The 25,748-nt window shown below is 38.3% G+C and overlaps 1 protein-coding gene across 8 annotated transcripts in view; it reads left to right on the top strand.

The window, feature by feature from the left end:
• Positions 1 to 25,748, top strand: part of LOC103717463 (uridine kinase-like protein 4) — a 56,373-nt gene that overhangs the window by 24,449 nt on the left and 6,176 nt on the right. For 4 of the 8 annotated variants that reach the window (XM_088708555.2, XM_088708558.2, XM_008805862.6 and 1 more), the window contains exons 4-12: positions 3,862 to 3,953; positions 7,821 to 7,890; positions 11,069 to 11,184; positions 16,992 to 17,088; positions 18,296 to 18,375; positions 20,790 to 20,984; positions 21,104 to 21,187; positions 21,264 to 21,324; positions 24,017 to 24,077. In XM_088708555.2, coding sequence (XP_088564681.1) covers positions 3,862 to 3,953; positions 7,821 to 7,890; positions 11,069 to 11,184; positions 16,992 to 17,088; positions 18,296 to 18,375; positions 20,790 to 20,984; positions 21,104 to 21,187; positions 21,264 to 21,324; positions 24,017 to 24,077 — 856 coding nt within the window. Of the gene's footprint in view, positions 1 to 3,602; positions 3,714 to 3,861; positions 3,954 to 7,820; positions 7,891 to 11,068; positions 11,185 to 16,991; positions 17,089 to 18,295; positions 18,376 to 20,789; positions 20,985 to 21,103; positions 21,188 to 21,263; positions 21,325 to 24,016; positions 24,078 to 25,748 lie in introns of all 8 variants that reach the window. The other 4 variants (XM_026808600.4, XM_026808599.4, XM_088708556.2 and 1 more) reach the window with 2 other exon arrangements.

Raw genomic sequence — 25,748 nt, forward strand, 5'->3', positions numbered from 1 at the left:
ACTTACAACTTTTTTAGTTGTTGCACGGAATTTTCAATATCTTATCATATATCATCAATAAAGCAGCCAAAGAATTTTCTCGCCAATGGCATACTATGATCATCCAATTCTAAGGTAGCGTTTGGTAGGCGGGACAAATTTTAAATGTTTATATGTTCTATTGTGGAGGGATAGGACTTATACCACGAAATAGGTTTTTTTTGGCATTTTGTTCGTGGGAAAATGTACAACACAAGTGAGGGAATAAAGTGCATTAAATTTCATGATAAATTTGAATTTTATCACAAAGACAATTGTTCTCCCACTTTTTGGTTAGATTAAAGCGGAGACGAGTTTCCCTTATTCCATGATATAATCTGGACCCAATTATACCCATAACTCTTATTCCTTGGCCAATTTTAGTTGTTTGGTAGCATAACCATGGAATATGGGCCTCCTTCCATCTTATTCTGTGGGTTATACTGCCTAAAGGAATTGGTTATATTTAGGTATTCAAGGATTAAAATAACCATCGGTTACAATGTGGTGTATTGGTGTTGAATGGGTTTGTGGCAACATCAAATTTTTACAAGGAAGCATTTACACCAACTAGCATTTGACAATGCAGTTCAATGATAGAAAGAGACATAGGTAGTAGGGCTGTCTTCAAGGTTAGTGCAAGAGTAGATATGTCTAAGTAACAGCTTAATTTAAATATCGTGCATGGTTTTTCTAAGTTGTGTTATTAAACTAGCCTAAGGGGTTTCTTTGCAAGCCCAGTTAGGGCTTGTTGGCTTGACTAAGATTTGGCTCCTCATAATTTTCTTAATTAAGGACAGCTTTTTTCATGTTTTACTAGGTTGGTCTGGCCTAAGGTTGACTCCGATGAGCCTAGAGCTGAACATAGACCATATTTTAATACCTCAATGTCTTGTAACATTGAATAAACTCAAGTGATAACAATTTTATGCATTCCTTTTTTTGAAGATAAAAGTCATGAAATGCACTAGGAAAGGTCCTTAAGTTCACATAACATTCAGCTTGTCTTGTGCCATTGAGTTTAGAACTACACAAGCTTGGGAAATTCACTTTTAAGGAGACACTATATTTAACCTTCAGGAAGAAACCTAAAGGAAATATTGAATCTTCGCCTTGTATAAGCAATATCCTTTGAAGGAGTAATGTAAATTAGGAGGATAAGAGAGGCAAGTGGCATAGAGATAAAATAGGAAAGGAGTAGAACAGATTAAAAAAAGGAGATGGACCGTCTCAATCTCTGGCCAAACTCAGTCTTTCTCTTTTAAGTAAATGAAGTGTCTACTGAAAGATGAACTAACGACTACTAAAATGCCCCTCTAGCATGGACAATTAACAAACACATTGTGATTTTGAGTGTGGCCCCTGCAGTGGGTCCTTACAGATGATTAAATTAATAATATTGTTTTCTCTAAACTTAATTACTTAAAAGTCATGAATGTTATAACATTGCAGAGGGACCTAACCTAATCCAAACCTAATCAAGCTAGCCTTTAAGGCTTATTAATGCTCTTGATGTAGCAATGCGCTTTAGAGACCAAATATGAATTTGACAATAAGCCAAGCCAAGGACAGTCGAATTGGGCCGAATTGCTCGATTCGGGCAGTGCCGAACCGACCCGGTGCAAAACCGGGTCGGTTCTCCTGTTACATTCGGTTTCGGCCCTGTACCGGCCGGAACCAGTCACTTACCAATCGGAACTGGCTGGTAAGTGCCCGACCCGGACAAAACTGGTCGGTTTGGTGCAGTCTCAGTGCGAACCGGCCTATTCGCACTGAGTCAACCCAGTTCCAAACATTCTGACCCTATAAGAAGTGGAGCTCAAATATATTGATCCGCTCCATAGTGCTTTCTTTGATGATGAGGATGATCCGAGGATTGGATGGCTTGTGGACTAACAACAGGATTTGGATCTTAATGAACGAGGATCACCTCCACGAACGGCCAGTTTTATAGCTAGCGAGGCTAGGGTCGATGCAGGGCAATAGGCTGAGTGCAATATTCCATGCATTTTTTCAGTTGATCAGCCACAACCACAGGAGAGCTAGTTACCACATGACTTCTTGTCCGAGGCATTCTCTTAAAGATATGATTGAGAGATGCTTAGATGAGGCCTCTATGCTACTCGGTCGACTTGGTCAGGAGGGCGACATACATCCTCACAGCATAGCCAGGCAGAAGGGCACGGAGGATAAGAAGGCAGCTGTCTAGCATACCAAAAAAGAAAAACAAAAAGCACTTGCAGCCCCAATAGAGAGTGTTGAGGAGTCAGTACCCTCAGATTTAGAAACCATGAGCAGCAGCGATGACAGTTCTGGTGGTCATGTATTTACCGACTAGGGAGAGTGGAGGACAAGAGACCACTATTTATGACACAGCCGCAGAGTGATTTTCGATTCATCAGTGAGTCTCAGTTTACGCATGCTACATAGGATAGAGACCACGGTGCACGATCTGATAGAGCCTGTGAGAATATGATTGTATATAGAAGATGAACTTCTCGAGGTTATTTAGGAGGATACGATGCAGCTGTAGATGACCTCGCACGTGGAGTAGGATCCATAGATGTATCAGGTTCCGAGTCATATACTAGATAAACCTATTACTTGGAGTCACAGGCAGCCTATAACCCATACGGATACAGATATGGTGCGTTTAAGGCATCTTCTGATGGCTACTAGCCTACTATCTTATGCAGTCCGGAGCATTTTACGGATCAAATTTTGATTGCCGATATATTTGGATGGGCCCCTATACAGCCGTATTATCAGTTAGAGGATACCCCTCAAAGCTAAAGCTTCAGCGAGAGATTCGAGAGTGCTTATAACCCGGCATACGTTTCTTATGGGATGAACATATAAGACTACAACACCGCTTAATTAGAGGGGTGGGCTGATGTGCCTATCGACTATGCTGGTGATCCGGATATCTATGAGAGACATCGCCACTCGATTTGATTTTAGATATCGGTATGTATGTTGGACTTTAAATGTATGTAATTGATTGTATTACTTTTTTAATTTTTACGTCACTACTTGTTTTGAGGATATTTTATATTGTTCATTTTATGATTTGTATCATTTTAAAGTAATAAGATGTATCATCTAGGTTAAACCGGGATTATAGAAATATTAAAAAATATAAAAAAATAAAAAATATCAAATTAGACTTAAATTTATTGAAAACGTTTAAAAAGAGAGATTACCAATTAATTTTTTTTGAAAACTCAAAAAAAAGGGCATGTTGGTCCATGAACTGGCACGCCCTACCCATACCGGATCGGTATGGTACTGAACCGGTACCGAACCGTATCGAGCACCAATCAGTACGGGTCTCGGTACCGGTTCGTTGGACCTTGAGCCGAGCTATCTGGTTCATTTACATCTCTAGTATTCCTCATGAAGGTTATTCAGCTTGTGCCATTGGCTTGTGGAATCTTTCTTTATTTACAAACCTGCAACCATCATCAATAGTCTATAACAAGTTTACAAAACATTTAAGTCTCCTAGATTTGATCTTATCCATGACCCTCATTAAATTTTACTATTTGTATTTGTGATTATGAACAAATTTCTATTTTCAAAAGTTTTACAGAAATGCCCTGGAAGTGGAAAATTTTAAATGGCTGTCTTGAATGTCGATCCTAGCTTTTTTGTTCATGACGTGTTGGTAGCTTTTGTGGCAAAAGGGTTTCCAGGTACCAATTTATACATATATGTATGGATATATCTATCCTTACCATATTGTGGCAATTGCTTTTACTTTTTCACTTTGCAAATTACTGAAAATTGAGCACTTCAATCTCTTGAATTTCATTCAAAATATGGTTTGTAAACCATCTACAGGTGTTGCTGGTGGTTCAGCTTCAGGAAAGACAACTGTATGTGAAATGATCATTGAGCAACTTCATGACCAGCGTATTGTCCTTGTGAGCCAGGTAAACCACCATGCCAAATTTTTTGATAGGTTCTCTAGGTGATCTAATATGGATATGGGATGTGAGAACTCAAGAATGAGTCTTTATTATTTCTACCATCGCTTAGAAAATGTTTCTAGTTGGAAATATGTGTGATTCTGTTGCAGCAACTATATCATCTGCCGAACGATATATCAAGACTAACTATTTCCAAATGGTGCTATTTGAATCTATTTAAATTTATTTCATCTGTTTTATATAAACAGTGAAACAATTTACACAGCAATTGTATTATCTGCTTACTGAAGACAGAATATTGTAGCAAGTCCTGGAGTAACATAAGTATAGGCTGAAGTTGGTTTGTAGAGTAAAATATTATTTGCATTATTTCTTCTCTTTTATGTTTCAAAAGCACAACATAAATAGAAACGAAGATGAGGTCCAATTAAGATTGATGGATAAGGGATACCATGAAGCAATGAATTTTATGATTTGAGTTTTATTATACCGAACAATGCGAGATAGATGAAGAAAGCAATAGAATTAGGGCTGGTTGGATGAAGTGGATATGCGCTTCAGGGGTACTATGTGATCAACACTTGACTCGGGGACATAAAGGAAAGCTTTATAGAATGGTAACAAGGGATGCAATAATGTATGTCTAGAATATTGGACAATTAAGGGGGTTTAGGAAAATATGTTAAGTGAGTCAAAAATAAGAATATTAAAGAAGATGTATGGTAAAAGTAGAAAACTTGGTTGGATTGTATCAAAAGAACCATTGGAGTTGCAGAATTAAGGATAAATTAATTTAGAGTCTTGAGATAGTATTGGCATGTATAACAAAGATCTATGGGCTCTTATAAGAAGAGGTAAGTTAATTTGTACCCAAGGTTGTATGTGAGGGAGGGAAGATCTAAGGTAATATGAATGGAGCTTATGAGAAAATATATGCAAAAGTTTGAAACAATGTTAGAGGTTGATTTCTGACTTATGGTAAAATATAGAAGCAGAAGAAATTCTTGATATATGACTTTTCTAGTATCAACTTAAATTAGGGTCGGTAGAACCGTCCCGAACTGGACGGTTTCGATCGTATCGAGCCATCCTAGCAGCGGACCAGGACGGTTCCAGCAACGGAAATGAAACTCGTTGCTGAAGGGGGAGAAGGAGAAGGAAAGAGAGAAAAAGAGAGCAAGCGGAGGAGGGAGGGAGAGGGAGAGGGAGAGGGAGGGAGGCTGGCGGAGGGCCGGTGGAGGCCGGCGCTCGGGCAAGAGGCGGAGGCTGCGGTCGGGTCCCCTCTTTCGTTCAAAATAGGGATCCGACCGCTAAAAAATTTCGCAATTTTTAAGTGAAGTCGACGCCTCCTACCGGGCGCCAGCCTCTCTCCTTCTCTCCTCCTTCTCTATCTCTTTTCCTCTCTTCCATTCGCCCTCTCCTCCACCTTCTCTACTGTGTCGTTACAGGCATGGCACGATGCGGGCTTGTACTGATCCGTGCTGCTGGACAACCAGTTTGGTGCCTGGTACTGGCACAGCAAATTATGACTTAAATTACTTCTGTCCTATAAGTGGCACTTGCCATAATCTCTTCTTGATGACCCTTTACTATAAGCATGCAATACGCCACTTAAGCTCGTAAACTAAGATGCAAGGGGCTGGCTCAGCAGCTGAGCAACCCTTTTTGGCCTGAAATAACATTTTGGCCCAGTTGGAGCTTCACTGGACCTAACTTTGGTATGCTAAGGACTAAACTATGGGGTCAGGGCTGCTGGAAAAGGTTATGTTTGACCCATATTCGACTAATTGACACCCTTATGAGTAAGTCTAATTTCATTATACCTATCGCTACTTCTTTTGGAATCTCTATCCTTGGAAACAACAAAACTTCTTTAATCATTTACTTCTATATGTAAGTTCATATCATGGAATGCCGTACCGGCCCGTACCGGTCCGGTCCTAGACCGGTACCGGAACGACAAAAAAACTGGTATTTCCTGGTTTTTTGCCGTACCGGCCCGTACCGGTCCGAACCGGTCCGAACCGGCCGGTACCGGAGCCTGTACCGGTGCGAACCGGCCGGTTCGCACCGGTACGATTTTTTTTTTTTTAAGAACCACAGCGCCGCGCGCTGTGTTTTTTGAAACCACCGCGTACCGGCCGGTAGGTACCGGACCGGTCCGGCCGGCCACCGGTACGCCGGCTGGTACGTACCGGACCGGACCGGTACCGTACCGGTCCGGCCGGCCACCGGTACGCCGACCGGTACCGGTACGGCGGACCTTGGTTCATATCAATATTCTTATTGTAGGAATAAGATCCTAATTAATCTTTTATTGGTATGAGTTGCTAAAGTATGGTAATGACCCCATATTGAATAGATGATATATTATTGGAGTCGGTACAACACTTGTACCATATGTTGGTAGGGGCATTTAGGCCCCTATATTGTAGTAGTACCGTACCGAGTCAATATCGTATGTTTTGTATTAGCTACTATTTGTTGTTGTATAAAACATTTTTATATAACACATCGCCTATATAGTAAACTAGTTACAATCCACACACTACTATTAAAAATTTTACATAGATCAAGGTTAGCGAAACTGGTGCCCGGACTCATATCGGTTGTTTGATAGTATGGTACGATATCGTGCCGTGTCGACTTGTGGCATACCGACAAAGGGGAGTTGAAGAGGATAGGGGAGAGATAAAGAAAAAGAGGAAAAGAGAGAGAAAGGGAGAGGGAGAGGAAGGGGGAGAGAGAGGGTGAGGGAGGGGTAGAGAGAGAGAGGCCGAGAGAGGGAGAGGGATAGGGCTTTCGAGCTCCCCACCTTTGGCTGCAGCTTAACGAAAGAGAGAGAGAGAGAGAGAGAGAGAGAGAGAGAGAGAGGGAGGGAGGGAGAGGGAGAGGAAGGGAGGGAGAGAGAGGGAAAGGGAGGGGAGAGAGTGGCCGCGAGAGGGAGAGAGATTTTGAACCCCCTTTCCTTTGGCTGCGATGTAACAGGGTTGGAGTCCCTATTTTGAAATGAAACAGGGGCTCCGACCCCTTTTCCTCTCTTTCATTACGCCACGGCTGGAGGAGAGGAGCCTCGAAAGTCCTCTTCCTTTCCTTCTATCAGGCTCTCTTTCCCCCCCTCTCCCTCTCTCTCCCTTCGTTCCTCCCTCTCCCTCCTCTCTCTTTCTCTCTCTCTTTTCCTCTCTTTTCCTCTCTTTTCCTCTCTTTCCTTCTCCTCTTCTCCTTCTTTGCTGGTTTATTGAACTGAGTGGTGGAACCATGCCGGTTTGCACCCCGATATGGCTCGGTACATCCCGAAATGGGCGGTTTGAGATGGCATCGCCTTCCATCACACAGATTAATTTCCAAATGACGAGCATGGATCAGGAACTAACTAACATGCCTTTCTCATGAAATTATTTAAGATTTATTTGGTATATTTTACTAGGACAAACAAATTACTATGAATTGGGATTTTGGAGGATATAGAGTTATTGTTGTACATATACCATGGAAATTTTAACTTAGGAGAGATTCTCTTTTGGACTCCTCCAAGTCTAGCAATATGAGGATTGGATCACTTTTATAGAAATTAAGTGATTTAAATTTCTAAAAGAGAAATCTAATTAGGGTTAGTATAGGAATTGAAAAGTTGAGAAATTTAGCTACTTTTATATAGTGTCAGGATATAATAGTTTAAGGTTTTTTATTAAAATAATCTTTAAATTAATTTGACAAATAAAATTTATCAAGTACTTTATATTACATCCTCACAAATATATTTTGGCCTGAATTGTTCATTTGCCATACGTAATAAAGATGAATACATGAACAATTGACAAATTCTTTGGTTGTGATATAAATTAATCTACTCCTGCCTTGATAACACAGGAATCCTTTTACTACAATTTGTCAAAAGAGGAAATGGCTCGAGTTCATGAATATAACTTTGATCATCCTGGTATGTCTACAGAGAATTATGGCATTGATTACATGTAACCTTTTCATTCACATTACTAAATAAGTCATGATATGCCAATGAACAGACTAGTTTTCTCTTATTTCCATTTAATTTAGTAACATGTTATTAATCATCATTCATCCTTTTCACCTATTTTTCCTCTTTAGCCCACAGCTGCGATATGGTCAGAAGGAACCTGAATAAATATTTCTAATGAAAATATAATTTATACATCAATATCATAAATCCATAATTGCAATTTTTATCCTCACTCATATTACGTCACTACAATCATGCTACATGGACTACCTTATCAATATACTGTGATAAAAACCATGTTTCAGCATGATTAAATGTGGTTGCATTATTCAGTTTTAGCAGGACTGCTAACTTCTGTTAGGAATTGGTAGTTGACCAAATGGAGAAATCAATGTTGTTTGACATCTTTTGTGTAACTTTTGCCCGGTGGCTTATATGCTCTTGCCCATTCTTGAATCCAAATCTCCTAAACTTAACATTCTCATCCTTGTCATCAGCAGGTGATTTAAAATATATTTAAATTTGGTACTTCTAAAAAATATATTTTAAATTGAAAAATAATAATTCATAGTAATTCAGCATGCGGCAAAGAAGCTCAGGTTTGACACTTAATACTTAATTGAAATTTAGATGGTACTGAAATCTACAAGAACTGTGCAAATTTTTGCCTGATTTTGTTGATTCAAAATTGTAATTGTTACTTTCTCAATCTTTTATATGGAGTAAAGATATGAGTGTTACTTAATTTGGTTAAGAAGAAATGGGAGAAAGAGACACGATGAGTTCAATATTGGATGGTAAGAACAAAAACCAGAAATAGGCTTGAATCAACTAGTTTAGGTTTGTTCATGGGCTAATTTTGCTAAAACCGAATTATGCATAGTGTGTTTTTGCTTCGGCCTGCACTGCTATCAACCTGTCAGAAATGGTCATTGGATCAAATTAATCATTAGTGCAGACTGTGCAGTGCTGTCGCATATTCCTTATGTAACATGCACCTCTGGAGGTTGTCCTGTGCGGAGGTGCTTTGTGTACTTCCAACCTGATCACTTGATCACAATTACATTGACAAACCGCACCTTTACAGTGAAGAATATGTGAGGTCTTGGTGAATCAGCTGCCTCATACGACTCACAATCATGCTCATTGGTTGCAATTTATGTCTGCCAATATATCAATTTTACTCATATTGTAGCTTGCATAATGTAAAGGTTGAAGGTCATAGCGACAGTCCTTAACATCTTAGATGTATCTTTCCTGTAGATACATATCCTCATGTACATTTACAAACTTTTTTCGGTTTCTAAAAGAAGCTGATTTCTAACCTTGGACTATGCCATGGAGAATGTATTTCAGTCCCTCTCCGAGTAGCTAGAAGTGGTATTTGATGAGAAAAGAAATCTTTCTCTGTTGCCCCATAGGAGAGCTACCAAACGTTGGTGGAAGTTGAATTCTGGCCTTTGATTGGATTGCAGAGAATGAGTTGAGGTCCATTTACCTGCTAGAAGGGGCATTACGAGAAAGCACATGAACACTATTCTTTCTGGGTTAGCTGCTTAATAGAGTACTTCGCAAAGAAACTGCTTAGATATTGAAAAGGAAATATAAATATTTAAATGATTAATACAAGCTTAGTATATTATGTGTCAAACATAGATTTGAAATTTTTTAGTAGGCTCTTTTTTCGCTTTCGTAAGCCATAGCATTGACAAAACTATGATGGCCTTGTTGAATATTCTTCCTCATGTAAAATTTGGTATAGATAAAAAATGTTCACCGTAAAATATTGTTTTTCATGTAATGAATAATAAAAATGCATTCCTTTTACCTTACCAATTGCCTTGGATCTTTGTGTGAATCTTTTGAACCTATCGGATGTTTAGAGGGGCATCCATTAACTTACACTGGTGTTAGGTTATGCATGTACCAAAAGGTTGGGTCAAGAAGATTTATTGTTGGCTTCCCACAATTTGGATTGAAAACATAGCAAAATAAAAGCAAGTACATCTTGGAAAAATTTCATGAGAAAAAGACATATTAGTGCATAATTCATGCTCAATTTTTTGAGAAATCTTACCTTATATATAAAATCTTTAAGTGTCATGTGCTTTGCACGTGCATTGTAACTAGTTTTTTTACAAGTATATCTGATTTAAGTAGCTAAAGAGTTCAATTTGAACAACTCTAAACTCAATCATACGTGCCATGTGCAAACATGTTCTTATTCTGTGTCTTGCATGTCTTCAATAGTTTTTCTATACATCCAATTTGACCAAACCATGTATGGATTTCTCATCTCACTACAATCATGCAAGTTCCCTCTATTAAATTATACAGTCCTATGATCTTAATTGAGTTGTCATTCCATCCGACAAAATCTACTCACATTAAGTAATTGCAGACTTGATACACTTAATATGAAAGATACGAATGAAACCATAATACATATCTTATGTGTATAACTATCTGCAGACATGAGACATTGTGACTGAATACTGCATATTGGGTACTTCTTATGAATTCCACTATTCTTGGCTGAACCTGTGAATGTGGATTACTGGATATAAAGCATATTTGTGGTGTTACATAAACTAAAAGAGCCTTTTCCTCCTCTACACTATGGATTCAATCCTTTAGTTCATGCTAGGATTAGACATTTTTAAATGAAATTTTTAAATTTTGAATTGGGTCAATTATATAAAGCATACATTCCAGCAACTTTTTTTCCTTATAAAAAAGACACTAGACGTTTCTCGCTTCAAATATTATGATGTCGCTTTCCTGTACTGCATATTTTTCTACCAACTTTAACTAGAACCTAGAGTCACATGCTCTGAGTTGCCTCCATGCTCGAGGATGCTTGACATCAGTTTCTATTCAAGGTTTGTAGTTTTAAGGGATGTTTTTTCAAAGGCTTGGAGATCTTAGGCTACTTCTTTTGTGGCCTTAGCTCATTGTCTTAGATTGGTATTCATTTTCTCAATATCAGTTAATTTTCTTTTAATATTTAAAAACTTAATGCCTTTTTAAGTGTCTTTATTCACAATTATATGCTATACATCCGAGTATTAATCTTATATAGCAGGTGACTTGATTTGTCATATCAAGTTACTTATGAATAATCTGCTTTGAATGCCAGATGCCTTTGACACTGAAAAATTGCTTTCCTGTATGGAAGACTTGAAAAGCGGGCTGGCTGTTAATATCCCTAACTACGATTTCAAAACTCATAGGAATATACTGCCAGCACGAAAGGTACATTTAACTTTTCTTTTATTTGTAAAGAAAGATACATTGAACTTGCTGAATAGTTGTAGTTCATATTCTTATGTGCACATTTATAATATGAAAAATCTGGAACTGAACTACAAAATATTAAAAGTCTTTATTTTATAAGAAGTTCCACTTGCTTAGTATGGAATTTTATATATTGTGCTTTTAAAATTGTATTTCATAAAAACACCATTTTTTCATGAATCTTTTGTTAGAATATCAATTTAACTTATCTTTGCATTTGCTTACGGCATAATCTCTTTGACTTATCTAAAAAAAATGGCAATGAACCATTTCTTGTTAAGCTAATTTCTAAAATTGGATCATATTTCATAATGTTCAAGACATAATTTCAGATATGCATGAACATGAATAAGGTCCGCCAAACAGGTACCAACACCCGTACCGGTCGGCGGCCGGTACGGGTCAATACTAGTTCGGTATCGTACCATGTCGGTATGGTAGGGCATGCCGATAGGGAACCGGCACCCCCATTTTTTGTGGAGTATTTCAAATTGATTTAGTTGATAATCAATGTTTTCAAACTTTTTCAATAATTTTAAGTCTAATTTGATGTTTTCTTAATGTTGTTTGATATTTTTTGATGTTTCTATGATTCCGTTTTAACTTAAATGATGCATCTTATTGTTTTAAAATGATACAAATCATAAAATGATTAGTGAGATGTTGAATGCTACAAGGAGTAACATGAAATATCCTCAAATCAAGTAGTGAGGTAAAAATTATAAAATCATATAATTAATTACATACATTTAAAGTACAACCTACATACTGATATCTAAAATCGGGTTGAGTGGTGATGCCTCTTGCAAATATTCGGATCATCAGCATAGTTAGGAGGCACATCAGCCCACCCCTCTAACCAAGCGGCATTGTAGTCTTGTATGTTCATCCCATAAAGAACGTGCTCCGGGTTATAAGCACTTTCGGATCTCTTGTTGAAGCTTTGACTCTAAGAGGTATTTTCTGACTGATAAACTGGCTGATGAAACGGCTGTGAAGGGGCCCACCTGAATAAGCCGATAGCAAAATTCGACCTATAAGATGCTCCGAGCTGCGGAGGATACTAACCATCGGAAGATGCCTTGGACGCACCATATCCGTATCCGTATCTGTATGGATCATAGGCTGCCTGTGACTGCAGATAATAGGATCCAGTATACGATTAGAAATCTGATACGTCTACGGATCTTACTTCAAGTGCGAGATCATCTCCAGCTATATTGTGTCCTCCTGAATGACCTCGAGGAGCCCGTCTCCAATATGCAATCGGATCCTAGCGGGCTCCATTAGATTGTGCACCGTGGTTCTGATTCCGTATAGAATGCATAAACTAGGACCCATCGATGAATTGAAGACCACCTTGCGGCTGTGTTTTATTAACGGTGGTCTCTTGTCCTCTACTCTCTCTGTGGCAAATAGATCCATGACCATCAGAACTGCTGCTCCTCATCTCTGATGAACTGGCTCCTCCACACTCTCCATTGGGGCTATAGGTACTTTTTATTTTTTTTGGTGTGCTAGGCAGCTACCTTCTTACCCTTCGTGCCCTCCCTTTCTGGTTATGTTGAGAGGATGTATATCACTCTCCTGGCCGAGTCGATTGGATAGCGTAGTGGCCTCATCTAAGCATCTCACGATCATATCTCTAAGAGGATATCTCGGACAAGGAGTCGTGGTAATTGGCTCTCCTGTGACTGATCAGCTGGAAGGATACATGGAATATTGCTTTTTGCCCATTGCCTTGCATCGACCCTAGCCTCGCTGGCTACGAAACTGACCGGTCGTGGAGGCGATCCTCGCTCATCAAGCTCGGGCTCCTGCTGCTGGCCCACAAGTCATTCGATTATAGGATCATCCTCATCATCAACGAAAGCAGTATGGATCAGATCTGTGTACTTTAGCTTCACTTCCTTCTAAATGCACTTTAGCCTCAACCTCAAATTGTAGTGAACATATACAAGGTTATTGAGGCGCTTCTGTATCAAACGGTTCCTCTGCTTGTTGTGGATGAGGGCGAAGGTGGATCAGTTGCGCTCACAGCCGTTTAAATAGACCGTATGGAAGAGGATCCAGATAGCTAGCCGTTTAAGATTTTTTGCGGACAACCCAATATGAATCTACCATTCAGCTGCAAAAATTTGAAAAAAAATATACATATGATAGTACCAAATTAGTAACTATCTAATGGCAGGTAAATATCCTCCTAATGTGTAACATATCTAGATTCATACTTTTCTTACTTGCGACGACTGCCGAGACTCCAAAGCTGTTGGTACCCTCTCTAAATATTTTGGTATGTGAAAAAGAACCGTATTGTACTATGTTAATAGTTGAAGATACTAGGGAACTTACACATGTCACTTAAGTTAGCTTGCCTCTTCTAGGCATAGGGCCGCAACTTCTGGATCAGAATTTATCATGTAAATTATATTATGCAGAGCGGCCAAAAACTTCGTCATCTATATCGATTCCAACTACGGTGTTATGCTGCAGATAAAGTTCGTTATTGTCCTAGTACAATTATACAAGTACAAGAGCTGTCTAATTTTCAATGTTATTGCTTATCTACTAGATGCAAGTTCCTCTCCATCTGGTAGTCTCACCGCCACTCAATGATGTCGATGTACTCGTGGGCATACGTCGGATCTGTCTCCATAATCTGAATCTTTGCCCTCTTCATCATGTGATACATGAAGCTCATCTGGAGGTATCTCTCATTGTTTATGTCTTGAAGCACTTCATACAATGGTTTGATAGCCTTTACTATCGCAGTGGTCCTCTGCCAGAATGTCTGCCTCATCACCAAGTCCTCGACAATGCTTCCTTCGGTGTCGACCCTTGTATATTTACTTTTCTGCCACTCAGGACTGTTAAATATTTGACGTAGTGTTGCTTTCTTCTTAAGAAGGCTATCAAGTGCAACGTAGTTGGTGGCAAACCGTGTTACTCCTAGTCTCAAAATCCGTCTTTCTGCATACCTTCTCATCAGTAAAAGATCCATATATGGTTATAAATATATATCTGGTGATGGTTTGGGTTGTCTCCACTATTTGCTGCACCCTTCAAATCTTCATAATGTCCATTAACATAAGGTCGATATAATGTACAGTACATGGGGTCCAGAAAATATATGGCCGTCGCTCCATCAGGATCTCCATGGTGGCCTTATATTGTGGCCTATTGTCAGTGATGACATGCACAATATTCTTTTCTCGTACTTGATCAATCATCTCCTCCATTAGTTTGAGGATGTACGTGGCGTCGTGCACCTAATCAAAAGCATCAATCGACTTGTAGGAGAAAATCTTCGTATCACAATATGTCAGAAAGTTGATAATGCTCCACTTGGTAGGACCGATCCAGCCATCACGCATCACCGTTAGTCTATATGTGGGCTGCTTGCTCTTGTGTGAGGCAATCTATTTCTCTAGCTCCTTATTACTGTCAAGAAGCTCACCATAAATGTCTTTCGGGCCTGGAGGATCTACACCGGAACTGACAACCTGTATGGCGGTATTGTCTTCCACATTTACTGAGATGTCACTGAAGTGGAACCAGAATCCAATAGCTCGCCACATATCCTTCTTCTTATCCTTCTTCATCATTGAGTCAACCCTCTGCTGCTTCGAATCTCTGTTGGAGAAAATATGTGGATCTAAATCATGGATTGCTGCTCCTGGTGGAATCTCTCAGGATGATTTCTTTATGCTACCAAAAGCCTCCAGCATAGATGCAATATGGCCATCGCCTTTGCTGACGGTTTTTCGGACTAAGGTCCTCCTGAACTCTGGATCCGCTCTGTTGCTCATAGAATCGAAGCCCGGCTCGTAGTACGAGGGCCTAAATCGAGCTCTAGTCTAGCCACCTCATCCTGATGCCATTGATCATCCAGGCTCACCTACATGGCAGCCTGGATCTGTGCCTTATCATTTTGAGCGGGCGTCTTTTCTGACTCGCTAGAGTGATAGGAAGGTGGCTCTGCCGTTCGGCGGGCCACCTCCGTCTTCTTCGCTACTCTGAAATCAGTGAAGTGCTTTTTCATCGGCTGCCGAACCTTCTATTGGTATTTTCGGCACATAGATACGTCGGGGTAACCCCATCTAAGTGCTACTTCTAATAATGCCGACCTGAGAGCATTTGCCCACGATCCTAACCAGTATTACGCTATGGCTCCTTTTTTCTTGATGGCTCCATATATGGATGCTACATGCATTTTTCTAGGCCCTTGAACATGCATCTAAGGCTACTTAAAAAATTAGCATTTGCCCATGATCCCAACCGGTGTTACGCTCTGGTTTCTTTTTTCTTGATGGCTCTATTTTTGTAGATTTATCAACTTCGTCAGTTTATTAATTATTTAAAAATAGCAAAAATTTATTACGATGAAGATAATTTTTTTATGTCAGAAAATACATCTGATTTATCTAATACATAATACTAATTCTTCATATTATTTATTTATTTATATATTTTTAATATTTTTAAATTTAAAATTATCTTTAAATATCATAAATTCAGAAAAATATTTTAAAAAACTAGTTTTAGCTCAGATCAATGTAGAACCCAATAATGGATGCTACATATATTTTTCTAGGCCCTTGGGCATGCATTAAAGGCTACTTATTTCTTATTTTTTTAAATTTAGGCCTAGGCCATTGTGCGTATGATTGCATCAAAACTTCTATGAATGGATACCAAATTTTGTTGGAGAGTAGCTTGCATGCCCCTAAATACTCTTCTGATTTTACAGATTTTTTAATTTTTTTAATTTTTTAATTTTTTTTAATCTAAAAATATATTTTTAATTTTTTAAAATTATATATAATCTAAAAATTAAAAATTTTTATGTCATCGTGTAGATCGTCTATAGACCTACAACATATAATAAAATCAAGCCTAAATTAAAAATTTTGGCATGATTCTTATTTTACAATTTTTGAGCTATATTTTTAAGCTCCAAAAAAAAACGAGGGAATGAGATAGGGGAGGGGAAGCACACCTTATTTATGCTTAGATCTTTCTTTTGAAGTGCTGAATCGGTGTGATTTTTGATCCGGTGGAAAGAGAGAAAGATGGAATAAGGTCCGCCTACCGGCCCGTACCGGCCTGTACGGCATTCCATGGTTGAGGCCCTTTCCAATAACATTATAACAACACACAAAGGGATAGGGAGGGGCCCAGCTCAGAACCGGGTTGACTCGGTGCGAATCGGCTAGTTCTCACCTAGTTCGAACGGAACCGGTCAGTTCCAGACGGCTTCGGCCAGTTCCAGGCCTGTTCGCACCGGTAAGGTCTTGTTCTGGCCTTTTTCGGCCGGTTCGGGACTGGTTCCAGCTGGTTCGGTACCAGTTCCAGCCGGTTCGGGGCCGAAACTGGAAATGAAGGGTGAATTTACCGGTTTTCCACCGGATCGGCTCGATATGGGCCGAATCAGGCTGTTCGGCCTGGTTCGATAGTCCATGAACATGAACATTTTCTTTTTCCTTAATTCTTAATTCTTGGTATTCACTTTCATCTTGATTCTGTATAGAAGTGCTTGATGGTTTGATGTGATTTTTTGCCAATATGGTAATTTATGTTGCTTTGAAATGGTTTGAATCTGCTTTTGTATGTTTTCTTGTTCTATATAACTTGAGTATTTCCAATATCAATATGTTTTTCATATATTTTGGGCCACGTGATTGTATGCATTTTCCTTTGTCTTCTCAGATGATTTGTTTTGCATTTTTTAATTATTTTTTCCAACTTTCATGATATTTTGTCAGGTCAACCCTTCAGATGTAATCATTTTGGAAGGGATTTTGGTATTCCATGATCCACGTGTTCGAGACTTGATGAACATGAAGATCTTTGTAGATACAGGTTATTTCTTTTCTCCCATGCATATCTGTATATTTGTACAGATGTATATATTTGTAAAATGCTATACATGCATCATAATTCATAGGTGACATAACTACTTCCAGGCTTGCATGTTTAAATGAACAAATCACCCTTTTGCTCTTTCTCCTCTGCATGAATGATTGCTATAACTTAATTGCTACAATCCTACGGGCCTATTTTCTTGTCAGAAACATGTTGAACATTTCAATGAGTATGCTCATCTCATATTCTGATCAATTAAATCCTTGGCCATTACTCACAATGAATTTTGTCCTTATGTAGTTTCACTAGGCATGATCATGCAACAGGTTTTACAGATACTAATTCTAACTTATTACTACCATTACACTAAGTCATGTAAGACCCTAAGTAAACGTTCTATTTTACCGATTTCAGTTATCCCATTAAATCTATTAGGTGCATATAACCATCATAGGACCCCCTCCCTTTCTTTAGGGGTATGGAAAGGTGAAAATCTATATGCAGGACTTCACAGGTAAATGAAACATCAGTGTATGCTAGAATGGAAGACCTATATGCAGGATTTCTTCCTAGGCATTTTTCTTCTTCTTCTTTGAGAATAATTGTGGGTGCATCAATCACTTCATATAAATTATGAAAGAGTTTCTCTTGTCAAACACTGAGGAAACACCTCCTGAAGTCGAATGTGGAACCTGCTCCGCAACAGAAGAGGGATACCACCATTAGGCTTTAGCTCAGTTTGCTTCTTATGCATCAACATCTATATGTAAGTTTTCTGACTGCTTGTGTCAAAGTACCTGAATGGTACTACCTAAGGACCTCTAGTTTTCCCAATCAATACACTGCAACCGGCCTACATGTCAACCAGTAATCTGAGAATTACAAGATGCCTGTTCCAACTATTCTAGTTATATTTCTTGTAACTCTAATGAAATACCTCCAACAAATGTTGCCCAGACACTTCAGTTTTCAGAATTTCTTGAGTGTGAGCACTTTTCATCAAAGATGCAACATGGCACTGCAGCAGTACTCATGCCATGTATGTTTATGAAATATGAATGATAAGTATTACATATACTGAGTATAAATATTCAATTACTATTTCTAACTTTGATAATCTTAGCAATTATTTGTTTGGTTTATTGCTTCACCAGGCCTCTTCAGTAGAGCTGGTACTGTTCTCATCTTGATTATTCTCTGGCAGATGCTGATATACGGTTAGCAAGGAGGATACGACGTGATACTGTTGATAAGAGTAGAGATATCAGGACAGTACTAGACCAGGTTACATGATTCTTAATATACAGAATTTTTTGTAATAGTTTGCCATTGAACATTTATCATTATTGTTTCGATTTTATCCAGTGTAGATTTACTAGTGAGTAGTGGCATATTAACAATTGTTTTGACTTAATTTATGCTGCATCAAATTGACATCTACGATATTGCAAATTTAGTATACAGTTGCATGATCTGCAGTATCTTTCTAGATTCACTTATGCCTTCCAGTGATTTATTTATCTTGCTTAGCTTTGTCGAAGAGAGTGAAAACAAAATTTTACTATTTATCAACAAATCCAAGATATTTTGGTCACATGAAGCATTCATCAGAAACAAAAAAAGGGCCATATATTGTACATGAATATAGGCTTTTATCCCAGAGACAGCGTTGCTAAGAAATGATTCTTCGTGCTCTTACAACTAGGTCATAAAATTTATTGCAATGAAATTAGTCTTGCCTTGCCTATGCCTGCCAAAATTTGAAAGAGTGCTGCTTGTTTACTTATTAAGTCTACAGATGTGTCATATTAATCAAATTTGAAAGGGTACATTTACATTTGGGATGTGTTAACCTAACATGAAGTATCTGTGTGTGGTTTAGGGTTATCATTTTATATATTTGATGCATCCGATATTCATTTACCTTGTTTAGGTTGGAGGATGCACTTAGATTTACGGTGTAAAAAGAATTTGAATACTCGATTCTACAATAAAGTTAGAATTTGAAATTCATTTCACATTTGCAATATTTGTTGAGGTCTGAAAATAAATTTAGATTTTATAAAAACAATGTGAGATGAATGGATCTAAGCCTATATGACAATCGTGTCATGATCTACCTTAAGCTTGAATTAGATCCAATTGACCTGGAAGGAAAAGAGAAGTGAAAGATGGCTGAGAAGGTTTAAAAGTTGGACTGTTTCTATAAAACTGATTATTTCGTTAGTCATCACCCATGGTTTCAAATCCCAGTGGGATGTCTCGTAGGACACCGGGACAAGGTACCATCCCCAGTAAGGACAGGACCATCCTGCATTCTGATTGGTGCTTGTTGGGACATCCCCCATCCCAAGTGTTAGGATGGGGTGGGACGGCCACATTCTACCTTCAGCCTGAATTAGATCCAACTGAAAAGAAAAAGAGAAGCAAATGATGATTGAGAAGATGAAAAAACTGTATTGTTTCTGCAAAAATTATTATACTATCAGGCATCACCTTTTCTTTCTTTTCATAACATGAGGAATCAAGTTTTCACATATTGCTGAAATGGGAGGTATGAATTGTACTGTACCATTCCAGCATGTTGTAGACCTAATCTAAGCTTTCGATTTGACCAAAACTAGTCCTAATTCATTTTTATTGTCATTTTAACCTATTACAATTAAGGTTCGCCGTCTCAGTACCGGACCTCATACCGGTGCCACACTAGCACAGGGTCGGTACGGTACAATACAAAATTTTTTGGCATAGTGTTGGTACGTCATCCGTACCGGATACCGGTACTAAATTAGTACAGTATGGTACGCCCCGTACCACCTGGTTTGGGCTAGTACGGCATACCTTGATTACAACTCAATTGATACTAGCCTCTTTGGTGCACTGATCGAGTTCTAAAGGTGCATTCTCTTGGGGTATAGTTATTCTTGTCACTGATGGACTTACCATTGATGTTCAAGAGGAGACAACTTGCCTTGTTTTATTGAAAATGCCTCATCTACAGGGAAACTATGGAGCATAAATACCTGAAAGCATTTGAACCAAATCACAATAATAGACTGTAAGCTTTGCTGGGATATGGATGACATATAAGCTTTGTGCAAATTCATAGACCAAGGATATTCCGATTTAAAGTTATTAATAGAAGATGAAAACATTTTATTGAATTTAAAGTTAGTGAAAACAAGATCTTTTGTGACTCACCATGTTGAATTCAAAGTGTATCATGAACATGAGTTACCTTGACATAAGAATACTACTTTAGATGCATGATAATCATACTTTAGATGCATGAAGAAGATCATGTTTGGAAATTAGAATGGTTAGGTTCAAAATTTCAAGGGTACATCAGTAAAATATAAAATAATACAGAATCAAATTAAATGGTGTGGTCATTCAACTAAACAATGTACGTGCTATTAGAGGGAGGTCTTATATCTGGGTAGGGTTGGACCTCAGATGACATAAGAGTACTTGTATGGAAGTGATTTGAATGTCTTGAAAATGCTTGCTTGATGCAGGATGCCGTGCTTTACATGAATGAATACCGAGTGCATTGCTTTAGGTAGAAGCACTAGGGCTTGTTGTTTATTGTGAAGTTATCTTTTTACTTTATGACTACCTTATGCACATGTTAATCTTGATTACTTATTTTGCGGCATGACTTTTGTACTCATTTATTCTGTTGTTCATTGCTGCAGTACTCAAAGTTTGTGAAGCCTGCTTTTGAGGACTTCATACTCCCAACTAAGAAGTATGCTGATATTATCATTCCTCGTGGTGGAGACAACCATGTTGCAGTTGACTTGATTGTGCAACATATTTGTGCAAAACTTGGGCAACATGATCTTTGTAAAATATATTCAAATCTTTATGTTATTCAATCAACTTTTCAGGTACTTGCTGCTTATAGGACATTAATCTGGTCATTTAATACTTTTTTCTTGGAGCATGGGGATTTTTAAGCGGGAGCTGAAATTCGGATTTGTCTTTATCTGGCATATTTTTTTTCCAGATACGTGGCATGCATACACTTATACGTGATGCCAATACAACTAAACATGATTTCATATTTTATTCAGATCGGTTGATTCGCTTGGTTAGTATCCCTTCATTCTAGTTATTAAAGTATTACTTAGGTAATATTCCTGATCATGTATGTCTTCCCCAAATAGGTTGTTGAACATGGTTTAGGTCATCTTCCATTTAAAGAAAAGCAGGTGATTACTCCAACTGGTAAGTAGCTATGGTTGATTGTCATGTAATTGTGAAGACATTTATTGGACTAGCACATTGAGCTTCGTAGAACATTATTTTGACTTTGTGCAAATATATGCTGCTAAATAGCCTATCCATCTTGTAGATAGAAGAAATGAGCCATTTAAAATTTTTATATCATCTTTCTGAGTTTTAGTTAACAATTAAAGATTTCATATGATAGTGTTGATTCAATCCAGTACCCTGTAGTTGAAAAAGTTTTTCTTTCCTTTCTCTTTCAACTCTATGAAAGCATATATATACATGCATCCATGCATGTGTATGTATGTTCGCACATATCATTGAAACTTCATATGACATGCCTGAGTTGTACCTTCATAATTTTATGAACTTCTGCAAGCATGTATCTTACATCTTGATCTCCCTCATGAGGACTTAAAATGATGGTGCAATAGTCAATCTTTGAAGCCTTATTAACTCAAAGTTTGACCTCACCAAGAAGAAAAAAACATTGATGCTTCTTTTCTAATCATCCAGATTAATGCATTGTTTTAAAAGGGATGAGGGATACACTTGTGTGCATGCCTATACATGGATAAACAGTTACTGACTGCATTACATAAATAGCCATGTTGTTCATGGTTTGCTATAATTAAAAGGTCCAAAACTAAATAGGTAGGAATAGGTCCGGCGTATCGGTACCGGTCGGCGTACCGATGGCATCCCGAACCGGTCCGTACCGGTTCCATACCGGTACGACAGTCATACCGGCCGGTTTTCCAATGAAAAGCTTCCGCTACCGGATCCCACGCTGATCCGGTACCGGTCCCAGCCCGGACCAGTTCGTATGGGCCCGTACGGGCCGGTACGGCATACCATGGTGGGATCATTTTCAATTAGTTCATCATAAAGAAGCCCAGTAAGCCTGGGTATAAATAGAACTATGTGCATGACCAAATTGCAGACAAACCAATCTTTAAAATGATAAAATCCATGTGTTGTTAAAATACAGATACCAAAGCATCCAAGCTTGGTAAGCATCAATGGCTGCCATTGATTCAAAGTTCTTGAGAACATGTTACCAATCTTGTGCTTGGTCTTAATGTATATTTTGATAGTTCTTCCACTCTGATAGATATGAAATGATAGCTTCAATATGTAAACATATCTTCCACTCCTCAGTTCCTCCATCGTGGCTGCTGGGGTCGCCTCAGTTTCGAAACGAAGCAGGAGCTCGGCCCTTAATTATTATTTTTTTTTTGTAATTTCTTAAGTGAAGTTTGCCAAATTGACTTAAGCAATTACAAAAGAAAATTAGGAGTGGAGCTCTTGTTTCGTTTTGAAATAGGGGCGCCCCCTACGGCCCTTGCGAAGGAACTGAGGAGAGGAGGGCTTTCAAGCCCCCTCTCCCTCCCTTCCTCTCCCTCTCTCTCTCTCTCTCTTCCTATCTCTCCTTCTCCCTCTCCCCCTCATCGGATTTCTCGAACCGAAGGGTAGAATCGTGCCAATCTGCCCCCGGTATAGTTTGGTGCAACCCGAACGGGTAGTTCGGGACAATACTACTTTCCCGACTGATTTATACTTGAATCTACTCCTTGCTCCACTAGTCTTTCACTCACTAATTTTGTCACTTTATTATATCTTCTGAGTAATATTATTGCAGCACCAAGATACTCTTCATCTTGAAAGCCCATGAGGTACTATATCATACTCTTTGTCGGGGTCATTAGAAAACATAGGTAGATTCTTTTTTCCTTTTATCTTAATTTTATGGCCATCTGGAATACAGGAGCTTGGAATACATTAGTCATTCTATTTTTTTTTCACGTATTTGTTTTGGCACCTAATTACAGCTCCTTAATACCTTAACACAGCATCATAAGATGCCTTAATCTAAAAGCTAACCATACAATTACAGGTGGTATCATTTCATGCTTTCCAGGTAAATAGAAACTAAACATCAATTTTTCCTCTCTCTCTCTCTCTCTCTCTCTGCTGATTATCCTCACGAATTTCCAAAAAGAGAACCACTTTAAACCTTCAACTTCCTTGCACGAAACAAACTGATTCTTCTCTGTTACTTAGTTTAATCTTATCAATCTCTGTTTTTCTCATGTGAAATCCAATTTCCCTCCCAATGATGGACATTTTCTTGTTTTAGAAACCCAATTTAATGAACTTCCCAATTATGTTCCACAATTCTTGGAACATCATCTATTTCCAAATCTTTAACCTTTTGTCTTTTTCTTTTAAGGCTGAACTTATTCTGATGTGTCTAATCTCTAGATCTTCCAACTGTGAAGCCTTCTATAGTTGTGAATAGTGTCTCCTTTCTTATTCGCTCTATGCATCTTTACGTTTAATAATTTATAAAAGTATTCTTATCTTATATTCATCCACGTTGCCTTCTTTATGATTTTGCTCTGCCTCCTTTGATGACTAATTAATTGAATGGAAACTACAAATATATAAATAATTCTGTGCTTTTCTAGTTATTTCTTTGCTAAACAACTTTTGAAATGTTTAATGATGTGGTGCATTGTTCTCTGTATTATAAGTTGTGTGCTTTTTCGGCAAGGATTTTCTTTTTGAGAATTACTCCCTTAAAAATGTTCTTCATGGATAACTATGTTACCATACAAAGCCAATTTATTCTTTCTAACTTTTTACACGGCAAGATGATTTGCTTATACTGCTTTACTATATGCAGGATCAGTATATACTGGTGTGGAATTTTGTAAAAGGTTATGCGGTATCTCAGTGATTAGAAGGTATATTTTTAACATTTTATGCAAATTGCAGTCTTAGTATTGTTGGTATTTTGTGTATCCTTTTGATGAGCAGACATGTTTGTAATCTTTTCTGATATTGGGAACATGAAATGTTTGGAACTTCCAGCAAGTCATTTTCAGGCTCCTACCATATTGATACCCTCAATAAGGAATATTGTCCGAATTAGGAATTACATTACAATTACATAGAAATATATATTCAAGGCTTACAAAGTTTTTTAGATTTGTTTTATTTGCCCATTGTTAATTTCCCTTTCCCATATTTTTTTTCAAATTGGTTCTTTGTGTTTCTATATGATATTAAAAATAGTGCTGCTGAGTATTGGAAATAAAGGTTGTCACAGGATACTGAAGTCCAGCCTAGTTACCTGGTGTATTCCAAGCGATCAAGCAAGTAATCTTACTGGCACTTGGCTGCCTATTTGATGCTTGTCTCAAGAAGGCTTGCACAGAGTTGTGTCCAAAGCCCATGTGGTGTCTAGACAATCTCTGCATAGGTCGAGTAAGCCTTTCCCCCTTATGCAAAGCATTTAGTGAGGCTTGTGCCTAGCCCTTGGCAACAAGGTCTCCAACCGATGGAACTTGGCAAAGAGAGAGTGGGCACAAGAGTGGAGGGAAAACTCTTGGATTACAAAGAGTGGAGAGTAAACAACACGTGGAGAGTTGGTTATAGATGAAGCCTTCCTCCCCTATTTATAGGTGTTTGCATGCAAACGTGTGGCTACAATTACACGACTTGACAATGTCCTAGGGGCGTTATAGTCTTTTTAATACAAAATATCTAAGGCTCGAAGTATCGAATGAAATATCCTATGGAAATATCTAGCCAAAATATCTTGGCTCCTAAATATCTTGCCAAACTATCTCAAGTAGTAGAGATCTCTGGAGGCTTCTAGAGAACCATAGCTGCTTCAGCCAGCCAAAGTTTCATGCGTGCTAGTCCATAGAGTTTGAGTGAGGTCCAGACCTGAAACATCTTGACCTTGGTCCGTGACAAGGCCCTTCTTTCTTGGTTTTGTGAAGGCTTTCAATTTTCAAACCAGTCTTTCTATGTAACTTTCATATTATTTTTAACTTGGATTGCATTTCATAAAACTTGGAGATACATAGGAATTCAAGGTATCTCGTACCGGCCCGAACCGGTACGGTACAAGACTGTACGAGGCATACAGATTCGGTACTAGTATTCGGTATCGGTAGCATACCGACACTCAGTAGGCCAAAAAAATTTTATTCCATACTGTACTAATATTGTGCTAGTGTGGCACCAGTACGGGTCCGATACCGGGACGGTGAACCTTGCATAGGATAACATTTTAAATAACTGATTTTTAAGATTACATCCACCCATTATCTACTATCTCCTCACATTTATTAGATATGAGTCCTTAGTTAAGTGCTTTTCTCTCGTTCCTTAACACCGCCCCCCAACCTCCATCATATGCAATGAGAGAAAAAGAGTTAGCGAAACTAAACAAGAGAGGCAAAAGAAGAGAGGCTGGAGGAATGGACCAGCAACTAGGGAAAAATAGAGAGTGAACGTGGACAAGTGACTTTATGAGCTTTTTTCCCTATGTGACCATTTTTTGGGGCATATCTTTATGTGTTTTGACATGTATGCAACCATTTTTTGAGTTGTTCTTTATCTTT

This window comes from Phoenix dactylifera, chromosome 12, assembly GCF_051530095.1.
Source record: "Phoenix dactylifera cultivar Ajwa chromosome 12, Ajwa_hap1_PhDact_Kaust_v1.1, whole genome shotgun sequence".
Classification (NCBI taxonomy): domain Eukaryota; kingdom Viridiplantae; phylum Streptophyta; class Magnoliopsida; order Arecales; family Arecaceae; genus Phoenix; species Phoenix dactylifera.